Source organism: Vombatus ursinus, unplaced genomic scaffold (genome assembly GCF_900497805.2).
Source record: "Vombatus ursinus unplaced genomic scaffold, bare-nosed wombat genome assembly UNPS02014768.1, whole genome shotgun sequence".
Lineage (NCBI taxonomy): Eukaryota > Metazoa > Chordata > Mammalia > Diprotodontia > Vombatidae > Vombatus > Vombatus ursinus.
This window is the reverse complement of record NW_020954546.1, coordinates 18,924,597-18,936,452: the sequence shown is the minus strand read 5'-3', so window position 1 is coordinate 18,936,452 and position 11,856 is coordinate 18,924,597. Positions and strand designations below refer to the sequence as shown.

General features: G+C 46.2%; 1 protein-coding gene across 1 annotated transcript in view; it reads left to right on the top strand.

Annotated features, from left to right (window-relative positions):
* The window catches only part of TYW1 (tRNA-yW synthesizing protein 1 homolog), a 242,919-nt gene extending 231,577 nt beyond the window's left edge, over positions 1–11,342 (top strand). Inside the window, exon 16 of the mRNA XM_027862445.1 lies at positions 10,152–11,342. Within this exon, the coding sequence (XP_027718246.1) occupies positions 10,152–10,373 (222 nt within the window). The 3' untranslated portion in view covers positions 10,374–11,342. The remainder of the gene's footprint in view (positions 1–10,151) is intronic.
* Positions 11,343–11,856: the final 514 nt, after the last annotated feature.

Genomic DNA, 11,856 nt, shown 5'->3' with positions numbered 1-11,856 from the left:
GTGGCTGTATTGATTTCAGGGTGACATATCTTCTAATTAGAGGTCAGTGGTCACCTTGTTGAGTGAGGGGAATAAGGGGCAAGGCCAGTGTTAGTGCTTTGGAAGACATTGCTCATTATAGATCTACCAGTAGAATGAACTGGGAAAGTGGGCAGGACCAAGGCCCACATCGATGTCATCTTAGGACAAGTGTGTTATTCCTGTTGACTGGGGACCAGAGGGAGAAAGGTCATGGTTGCTGGAATCTGGGATATAGGTTTAATTGTGACAGACGGCCCCAAGGACATCGGGCCAGGCCATGCAGGCTAACCCCAGGGAAGGGAATGTTAGTAAAATCCTCAAAAGTAGGGATTGTTCCTTTCTTGGTGCTTGTATCTCCAGCACGTAGCACCACGCCTGACACCTGACAGGTACCCGATAAATACTTGTTTGATTGATCAGCCCAGGCCACGTTAGATCCACTGAGGCTGAGCTTTGTTGGCCCTCTGATTCTCTTATATTCTTGGTATAATTGGTGAATTTACTTTTTCCTCCTAAATTAGTGCCTTGCTGAGATTCCGTGTTGGCTCAAGTGTATAATCAGGGAGAGGCTTAGCTTTGAAAGGCCAGGAGAGCCATGGTCAAAGCAGTGACTAGGAGGTGCACTGCTCTAATGGAGAGGGTACAGAACTGGGTATCCGGATAGTCTGAGCTCCGGCCCTGGTTCCACCATTGAACCATTTGAGAACAGTGGCCAAACTATAAGCATGACCAGAGGCAATGGGCTATTGAGAGCCAAGCCAAGCCAAGCCAAGCAGAACCATTACCATTGAGTCCCACTACAAAGAGCTGGAGATGCTTAAAGGTGAAACTGGGCAACAGAAATGAGGCCCAGAGAGTGTGGAACCGAGGGCATTCAGAAGCTAACCCTGCCCAGTGTCGCCCTTGGGGGCCTTCACGGAGTTGTGTGCTGCATTGCTCAGTTGCTGAGCTGGGCTGTGAGTTTTCTTCCTGTGAGGTGGCAGATACAGCAGCTGTGAGAGGCGGAAGGTTGGGTTTGATAGACCCACGACCTCATCTGCTCTGGCACCTTCAGTGCCCCCCAATGCCCTCCCTGAGGCCAACTCATTGTTTGCCCTGAGGCTGCTGCTGCTGCTGCAGTTATGATGATGGTGATGATGAATAATAACTACCGGGGGTGAGAGGAGATGGGGAGAGGTCAAAAGGGGTTTTTCGTTTTGTTCTGTTTTTGTTTTTTTGTAAATGGTCCAAGGCAGAGGCAGCTAGGTGGTGCAGGGGCTAGAACACCAGGCCTGGGGCCAAGAAGACCCGGGTTCAAATTTGGCCTCAGGCATTTACTAGCTGTGTGACCCCAGGCAAGTCATTTACTCCTATTGGCCTCAGTTTCCTCATCTGTAAAATAAGTCAGAGAAGGAAATGGCAAACCACTGCAGTATCTTTGCGGAAGAAACCCCAAATGGGTCACAAAGAGTCAGACATGACCGAAATGACTGAACAACAACAAGGCACTTAGCTCCTGTCCCTTCTTCCTCTCCTCCCACGTTATTTCTCTGTCTTCCATCCTTCTTGTACACCTTGTTCCTGCTCTGTTTCCTCAATCTGGTGTAAGTGTTGTTCTTGCAAAGTCTGTAAAGAACCCTGGATGAGAAGCCAGGCGCCTCAGTTTCCTCATCAGGGGAATGAACTTGATAACCTCTAAGACCCGGCGCTCGCGTTTTATGCGTCTGACAGCCACTAACTAGCTGTGTGGCCGTGGGCAGGTCATTCCTTCTCTCTGGGACCAAACTGAGGGAACCGCCTCATCCATAAAGATGAGGACCTTACATTCATTGTTCTCCAAGGTCCCTTCCAACTCATAACATATTGAGTCTATAACTGAATCATGGAAAGAAGGAGATTGTTCTTGCTACAGACTGAGAGTGCTGGCTGTTCTCAGGGATCGTAGACCAGCGGAGCTGGGCTGACCCCCATAGAACACTCGCTCGCATCAGAAATCACTGTTTGGGGCCGTAGCCCAGGCTGTTGTCAGAGTGACGCAGGGGACGTTGGAGGAAGATGCAAATGGTGGAAAAGGAGGCCTGGGTGAAATGATTGACAGGGACTTTTCTGTATTAGAACATTCTTGGCGGGAGATCTGGATAAACATGTAGAACAAACATCGTAAGGGCAGCAACTCCTATCTGTGATAATCCCGGTAACAGGAGTCGCACACCCCATGCCAAATGTGGGCTGCTGTGAAAGGCCTTTAGAAACTCCTTCCCCAATTTCCAAAGAAGCTGACGAATGGCAGGTTTTCACCTGTCACGAGAAGGGACCTTATTACTCGGTAACATCAGGAACAATCTGTGAAAAAGGCACTCAGTTTCTTTGGGGAGAAAATGAGGATTTTATGTCATTATTTTGCAGCAGGGAATTCTTGCGGGGTAAATGAGGACAGGAACCCAGGAGGCTGGCCTCGATGATCAGGGCAAGTCGGTTCTAGAGCTTGAGTTTAGAAAGGCAGCATCCTGCCCTGAGCTTGCCGCTAACCACCTCTATTGGGGCAGCACTTTGGACGGGGGGATGGTGGTCCTTCAACTTGGGTTGTCCTTGTAGGAAGGGCAGAAGCAGAGCTGGAACATGGGATGCTTAGATTCTCTCCTTAAACTGCCAGTTACAGAAAAGAAAGTGGCAGAGGCGATTGGGTTCACAGTGCAGGAGACATACATTTTTGATTGCGGCCATTGTGGGAGTACAACCACGTATCTTTGTTTACAAGGGGTTTGTCCTTTCTTTCTTTCTTTCTTTCTTTCTTTCTTTCTTTCTTTCTTTCTTTCTTGGATGGACGCTAAATGTCTTTAATTGAAACACTACTTCCCCCAATCACCTCCCTCATGAACTCCCTACACCCTTTTGTCTTAGAACAGAGGATAATTAAGTAGCATATTAGTAACTTGGTATACCAGAAGGTCAGGAAGTATTGACTTCCTTTCCTTGATGGATTAATATATTTCGCCTCATTGAACATTTGAAGTGAGAATGAATAAGAATAAAGTAAGAAAAATCTGAGGTCTCTTTAACTGAAATTTTACCTCCCAGGGAAGGGCCCGGACATGGCTTTTACAGCCTAGAGTGGGGGGGTCCTTCACTGAGTTTGTATCCTGTGGTCCCTTGGCAGGGTCTGGTGAAGTCTAGAGACCTCTTCTCAGAATCAGGCTTTTGAGTGCATAAAATACAATACACAGGAATACCGTGGATACCAACCTTATTGAAATACAGTTATCTAATATTAAAACAAAACACAACAGACCAAGTTGCTGGGCCTCTGGGTAAACGCCCTGCTGCCGAGCATCAGGGATTACTCCATAGATTGGCTCGCCTGTCTAAGAGCTTGTACTGCAGGAGCCCTGGGCTTGGAATCGGTTCTGCTACTTAGTGACTGTGTGATCTTGGACAAGTCACTCCCCTTGAAGGGCAGGACATGGCGCCAGATGATCTCGAGGGCCTACTCCAACTCTAAATCCCGATCCCACAAACCCAAAATGACTCTTGTTTGTGCGGGGCCTAGTTTCATTTTTGCCAGGGAGGCCCTGTACCTTTTCCTTTCATTCATGATTCTGCCCCAGTTTGTTCTGCAGATGCTCTGTGGGGCTGTGGCAGTCCAAGGTTGTCTCTGGGGTTTTTGTGGCTTTGTGTCAAGTTGCCTAGTTTCAGGTTTTCCATTTGAAGGTAAGCCCTGTTGGGTCTGTCCCTTTAGGGTCATTTGTATTCAGATGGCACTTAGGAAGGCCTTCCAGACAGGAGCGGCTTGACTTTTGCATAATTGTCTCTGTTGGACTCAGTCATGAATGTCTTCAGATTTGGGGAGGTCTGGATGTTGGGTTCATATTTTGATTTAGGAATTTGAAGGAACCTCATGGCAGAGCGCAGTTGTAAACCTTTTGTTCATATGTGAATACCTTTTAGCTTATCCACAAGACTTCCAGTTTGCCTCCTTAGACATTGGAAATCACATCCGTTGGCCACCGACTTTCCAGCCTTGAGTTGTCCTTCTGGTATTACAATTTCTTCCATTTTAGCCAGAAACTGGAGCAGCACTCCAACGTTCTGCTCTTTGGGTGATGCTGGGCCTTGGATTTGGAGCCTGGATTTACGGCAGATGTCTGGAGGGCTAGTCCCAATATGCAAGCAGTAAGATGTTTCTAAATGACTGTGTGTCATTTTAACAGATGGTTGGCCTGGACCAGCTTCCATTCTGCCCCTCCATGAGCAGTATTAATCTTTCTGAAGTCTCTGCCTATTCCTCATCACTTGATCAGCCCAACTCCAGGGTGCTCTGTTAAAATAGCAATGCAGAGAAGAGATTGAAGACCTCAGCAGAAGGAAACCTTAGTAACATGCCTCTAACTCTGCTCAAGAAAAATTAGATGATACTGATGAATACTCAGTGCTCTGAAGTGATAACAACAAGAACAACATTTGTATAGCACCTACTATGTGCCAGGCACTGTGCTAAGTGTTTTACAATTATTATCTATATTAATATATTATATATCTATAATTAATATATTATATTAATATATTAATATCTATAATTAATATATTATATATCTATAATAATATATTATTATCAGGTCTTCCTGATGCCAGGCCCAGCCCTCTCCCTGAAAGGAGAGAAATAGTCAACAAGCATTTATTAAGTGTTTACTGTATGCCAGGTATCTGTCCATCCGTCTGTTCTGAGCATTCATCCTCTTCCTTTCTAACACCTTCGGCCTTTCCTTCCTTACCAGCCGCCTCCCTTCTAGCTTTGATCTCCTTTGATAAGTATTCCAGCTTCACTGTAACGGTTCCAAGGTCACCAAACTCGGTGATTATGCATCAGATTTCTTTAAGAATTGTTGCTTAGAAGACTCTTAAACTGTAAGTTCCATGAGGGCAGGGCCTATGTCTTACCTCAGCATTATACCTTATCTAAGGTGCTCTTCTCAGTATTTGATGATTTGTCCGTTTCTGATGTAGCTGAATTTAGAGGCAGGAAGATCTGAATTCAAATCCTGTCTCTGACACTTCTTTAGCTTCACGATCCTGAGCAAGTCACTTAATCTCTTTCTGCCTCAGTTTCCTGATGTGGAAATGTGGAAAATAATAGCCCCTGCTTCACAGGGCTGTCATGAGGATCAGAGGAGTAACACACGTGTAGAGTTTTGCCAGCCTTCAAGCCCTGTAGTAATGCTGGCTGTCACCATCATTACTGTTGTGGTGGCTGTTGTTATTGTTGTCTTGTGAGTGCAGGTCACACCTCCCCGCCTGAAACTCTCCGTCCTGTTGCCTCTTGGGCATGGTTGTCTCTCGGGTCACTCTTTCTCCAGTCCTCCGGTGGTTCTTCCTTCTGTCCCTTGTCCATCCCCACAAAGACTCTCTAGTTGGGGTTTTCTCAGCCTGCTCTCCAGAGCCCAAGGGTCCCACGCTTCCCTAGGGCTCTGGGACGTTTTCATCAGAGAATCACAAGCTTAGCTTCCCTGGCAGCCAGCACACAATCGAGCAGAAAATGAAACACTCAGAAAACAAACAGTAGACGCGTGTTTCTCCTTCTGGGTAGTGATATTCTTTCATTTGTCTTTCTCTGACTTAGCTAAGAAATGTCATCCTCTCTCCTTGATCTTATTATTCCTAATATTTGCTTATTTTTGCCAAAACACTTGTTCCATTTTCTTATAAATGTTGCAATTATGATATTTTGTAGGCATCAGCGGTTTGCTTCCAAATTTTATAACTGATGATTATGAGCATAATTGTATGGCTGTTTGCTCTGGGTGTGTAAGTATATAGAACGCTTGTGTCAGGAACTGTTCTATGACAGAAAAGGCCCAGCAGCATTTGGGGGGGGATTTTTTTCTCATTCTTTTGGCTAACAGTCCCAGCCCCCCAAACCTGGGAAAATACGTACCTGCTCATTAGAAGAGGAGACCAACCTTACATGTCTGTGGGTCACACATAGTAGTATAAAAGTTTTTAAAAGGGGGGAGACAAAATAGAAATCCTAGAATGAGCAGCTATCATTCCTGTATATTCAGTAAACCCCCAGAGTCTCAAGCCCAAGTATGATGCCTTCCCTGGTGGCAGCTCTTCCCTGATAGCTTGCCTACCTGTCCCCTTAAGTGTGTGTGGGGGAAGGTAATACTCTCTTCCTTTTCTTCTCTCCCTCTCTTCCCATCTCTGTCCTGCCTGCACTCTTCTCCTCACTCCCCTACTCTCACTCTCTTCCCCTCCTGTAGCACCGCCATCCCAAATCCCAATTTCTCAGACTGAGGCCAATGTCTGAAGAGTCTTTCAGTCTTTTGGGAACTTCTCCCCAGTGCCAGAGGGAGGCATAAAGTGGACTGAGCCCTTCTCTTCTTTCTGGTTGACACTCCTCTGTGCCCCTCAGGCCCTTTTCTCTGCCTTCTTCAGTCTTGCCCAGCTACCAGAGCTTCCCGTCACCATGTGGGTCCTTTTGGGCCAACACACATCACTTCCTCAGTTATCAAAATGGAGGAGGAGCAAATATCCCAGCTGCACAGGTGCATGCCTGTAGATCTAGACAGACAGACAGACAGACAGACAGACAGACACACACACACACACACACACACACACACACACATCTTGAACATGTTACTACTTGGCCAAAGCTTTATGACATTTTTTCATAGCATTTTTCTATGATTTCACAACGTTTGGCTTAATACAGAGTCCTGCATTCACCGTCTTATATTTCTTCTACAGTCAACCATAGGGATCTTGTTCATACATGTGATGTCCACTATCATTTGTGTGACTGCTACTTATTTTGAGCAGCCTTATTTCTGATTACAAGGGCCTCTAACCCAGTAGGAGGAGGCTCTTTGCTGTCTCCAAGCACTGAGCAAGGTTCTGGGAAATATGTAGAGACTAAAATAAGATATGGTCCCTGTCTTCATGGAACTTAACGGTCTAGGAAAGAGGTTATGCATCATAAACTTGTGTATTATACATATACAAGAGAATAGGTTACATGTTATTAAAAAAATGTGAAATTCAATGGATGACTCCTGTCTCCTCTCCTCCCCTCTCCTCCGTCTCCCTTCTCCCCTTTGCCCCCTCTGTCCCTTCTCCCCTCTCCCGCCTCTCCCCTCTTCCTTCTTCCCTCTCCCACCTCTCCCTTCTCCCTTTTCTTCTCTTGTCCTCTCCCCTCCCCTGCGCATTGGCAGAGAGAATTTCCTAATTTGGGAGTTGCCTGTATCAGTAAAATAATAGGTTTATACCTTATTTGATGATGATGATGAGAAGGAAAAGGAGGAAGAGGAATAAGCAGCAGCAGAAATAATAATAATAATGATAATAATAATAACAATAATAATAATCTAGGAGATTAGTGGCTTCTTCTTGATTCCTTGTGTTCTATTTCCCCTCTAACATGGGGCACTTGCACCACCATTCCAAAGCACCACCGTATGAGGCGGATGCTCATCTGGGTAGAATAATTAAAATTTTGCATCCATTTCCACCTTAACCCACAAAGCTTTTTTTGGTCATTCAGCAAAAAGTCAAATTTTGCAGTGCAGGCTTTTTCATTTTTCTAAGCAGCCAAGAGTGTGTATATTTTACATTTTTCTTGGCTAGAACATTTAAGACGTGATTATTTACATCAGAGAAGTTAGAAAACTGGGAAATCAGGTCCTGGCTCTAATTGCTGTTAGTTGAGTGGTCACAGGCACATTGCCTAGCCTCCTGGTCACTATGTTGAACTGATTCCCCACCCCCTTCCCCCCACACACACGTGGAAGAAAAGGGCTGGACTTTGGGGTACTCTGGTATTCCAGTGGAGAGAGTAGAACTTGGAGGCTTAGAAGACTGAGCTTCCAATCCTTATTCTCATATTTACTGGCTGTGACCCTGAGCAAATCACTGAATTGCTCTGAGCCTCAGGATCTTTGTCTAAAATAATGTGGTTATTAATACTTATATATATTGCCTCCCAAAGTTGTGTGCATGTTTTATTGATGAAATAAGTATTACTGGTGAAACGGTACAAATCAAATGACTTTCCTTCCAGGCTGAATCATAGGAGTTACCCAAGCTTCATAGTAATGGTATGAGATGGTATCAGGCAGGCAATCACGTATTAAGAGCTTCCTATGTGCCAGGCACTGGCCTAAGCTAAGAGGATACAATGAAAGGTCCCTGCCCTCAAGGGGCTCCCCTTCTAATGGGGAAGACACCATGCAAGTATGTGGAGTGTGTGGAGGGAGGTTAAGGAGAAGAAGATTGAAGAGATGGAAAGGGCAGGTGGGGAAGGATTTCCTATTTGCTCCTGGAGGTGGTAGGGAGCCCCTTGGGTGGGTGGGTGCCCGGTCAGCCCTGTGCTTTAGGAAGGTCACTTTGGCAGCTAAGTGGAGCCTGCGCAAGGGGAGGGGGGAGACTTGAGCCTGGGGTTTCCTCAGAACATAGACATTGTTGACCCAGGGATTTCACAGCAACTAAAGCGGGCTTTTAGCCGATTTTGACCCTTTGCAGTCTCATCACTTGCCTGACACTCCTCTTTACAGAGTTACCGATGACCTCTTAATCTCTAAGTCCAACAGCCTTTTCCCAGTCTTTCCCCTTCTTGGCCTCTCCTAAGCATCTGCTGCTGGTGACTCTCATTCTGGATCCTGTCTCCTCTCTGGGTTTTCATGGCTCTGCTCTCCTCCTGCCTTTCGGATTGCTCGATCTTCATCTCTTTTGTTGAGTCAGCATCCACACCCAGCCCACTGATTGTGGTTGTTCCCCCAGCCTCTGTCTCGGGCCCCATTCTCTTCTTTCTCTGAAGGCTCTCTCCTTGACTTCATCAGTTACTGTCAGGTTCATTATTGTCTCTGTGCAGATGGCTCCGAGGGACCTAGGTATATTAGCCCTCATCTCTTTCCTTGTTTCCAATCCCATATCACCGACTGCCATTGGAAAATTTAAACTCAGCATATCCAAAACAGACCTCGTTATCTTCTCTCCCCCCATCTCCCCCCTACCTCCCCCACCCCCAACCACACACTTTCACTCATCCTACATGTCTGCGTCCTTTCTGGATCTTGCTGCTTCTGCCTCCATCACATCCGGGCATCTGGCCCCTTCCCATTGGCCCCAGCCTCATTCAGGTTCTCCTGCCCTTCCTCCCAGACCCCTGGAATAAGCCTCTTGCTTGATCTCCCTTTTGTCTTCCACAAACTGCCCAAGTAATTTGCCTAAAACACCCATCAGACCGTGGCAGTAAACTCGTGTTTCTCTGCTGCCTCGAGGACCAAATATGCGTCGCTTGGCATTTAAAATGCTTCCCTGCCTGGCCCTTTCCTAGCATTACTCACCCTCCCCCCCACTCTATGCTCCAGCCAAACTGGCTTTTTCCTCTGTTCCTCAAACACAGTGCTTCCTCTCCCATCTCATGACTTTAAATATTTATACACAAACACTCTGATATGGGCAATTTTTTAAGGTGAATTGAAGATATTAATGCAAGGAGGTACATTTGATTTCATGGGTCTTTTTGAGACTTTGTGAGATGGTACATGCCACGTATGTTGGAGAGGGAATTACTGTTTTTTTCCAGATGAAGGCAGGATTAGATTGCCTCTCTGGCCCCTTCACATTCTGAGGATCTTGTTGGAATATCTATATATCTGTATGTCTGTGAATGTACCTATCCATCTATATATATCCATCTATAGAGTCTCTCTATAAATCTCTCTCCCTCTCCCCGTCTCCTTCTCTCACTCTCCTCTCCCTCTCCTGCCTTACCCTCTCCCCATCTTCCTTCTCTTCCCTCTCCCCCTTTCTCTCCCTCCATTCTCCCTCTTCTCTCTTCCCCTTCTCTCCCTCTCCTCCCCCTCTTTCCCCCTCCTCCTCTCTCCCCCTCTCTCCCCCTCCCTTCCTCTCTCCTCCTCTCCTTTGACTGTAATGCAATCTGCTGTGAGACTGAACTAGTCCTTAGAGCATGGAGGGATTTTTTTTAACCTTCCTAAGACATGTTTTAGAGAAAAGATCAGGCTGTTGCTTGGTGATCTGCTTTAGGAATTTCTTTAAGAAAAACATTTCTGCTTCACTCTCTCTGACTTGTGTTTTATGCTGTTGTAATCACCCTTAACCACTAATATAACAACTCTACTTTCTCTTTACAGTTCAAGATTGATGGGGAATGGTGGACTTGGATTGATTATGACCGATTCCAGGACCTCATCCACGAGTATGAGACCAGCCGTGGGTCAAAGACCTTCAGCGCCAAGGATTACGTGGCCAGGACTCCCCCTTGGGCAGTCTTTGGGGCCAGTGAGCGAGGTTTTGATCCCAAGGACACACGATTCCAGAGGAAGAACAAATCCAAGGACATCTCTGGCTGTTGAGACTCAGGCTTCGTTGGGAGATGGAAGCTGGGACCATAATGGCCCCAGAACTGACTAGTCCTAACTAACTGTGTGATCACAAGGACACAGAACTCAAATGAATTTTCATGCGGAGAATAGTAGAAAATCAGAATTCTGGGGAGAAGCCCTGCATTGGAAAAAGAAAGAGCATGGAACTCAGGCTAGGGTTTCATTCTAGGACCCAGGGTTTTGCCTCTTCTAGATCTAAGTAGGGAAATGACCAGCGGATCAGAACTGCCATCGGTGGACTTTGACTCAAAGGGCAGTGAGCATGATTATCATGTCTGGTGCCCACCTGGTGTTAAGGGATGAGCTGGCATGGGCCGGGTCTCACTGCCTGCTCACCCTGAGCGGTGATGCCCTTCTCAGCATCCAGACTCATTGCCCTCATTGGACACTTGCCCTCCTGGAGTTCAGATCACTGCTCTTTTAGAAGAGTAGTTCCCAAAAACCATCCAATTTGCCATGAATGGAAGTGGTTTTACTGCTTCACAGTTAGCTCTTTACTTTTCTGACTCTGTGCCAGCCCCTTGTGAAATGGGATTGGTCTTCGGTCAAAATCTACTTTGCATTCTGTGTCTTTCTGTTTCCACGCCACTTCCTAAAGAGCTAATCCATGGATGGATTAGAATGAAAGCCTCTCTGCATCAGGGGTAATTGCAATGTGATTGCATTGGAGTATTTCTCCCAGCCAGATTCCAAAACCAGGAGGACAATTTGCTTTTTATGCAAACAATAAATTTCCAGGCATCTTATAGCCATGTGTAAAGTGGGCCCCTGTCTTCCCTTCATTCTTAGAGCTACTGCTGTTCACATGAATCTTGAGGTTCATTTCTGCCCCAGCAGAGAGCTCCCACAGTCCCCAGGGCTTGTTTTTTTTGAAGGTCATCATGGTTATTTTTAAAATGCCTTCATCCCAGGAACTGAGCTTAATAAAATATTCTTTTTGGAATGCTTGGAACACTAGTTTTCTTTTGATTATATTTTTTATAGATGCGTCTCTTAACCTCTGAAAAGTGACTCATAAAGGCTGGAAAACTGCCGAAAGAGAAAGTTTGACTCTCTTGTGCAGCGACCCACATTTGTGCCGTGTGGCCTGACCCTGGAACCTAAGCGGGCTTGGCAGTTTTCCCACGGAAGATGGCTGCCTCCTTTGGGTCTCCTACAAGAAAGAGAGCTCAATTCCCTTGATTCTAAGGGGGCTTATCAGACACGTGTGATGGCATAATTCTTTTGAAATATTAAATCATGTTGACATTCCATCAGAATAATGACGGCCTCCTCCACCTCGTTGATGCCACTTACAGAGACCTGCCCATGCCAGCACCCCACCCACCCAAAAATATTTAAAGGGAAACCCGGTCATGTCTTTACAGCAGTGCAGCAAGGGTCGGGGGTGAGTGTGGGTGTGGGTGAGGGTGTTTGGGTGGAAGAGGGCCAGCCTTAGATTTGAGTACTTGTC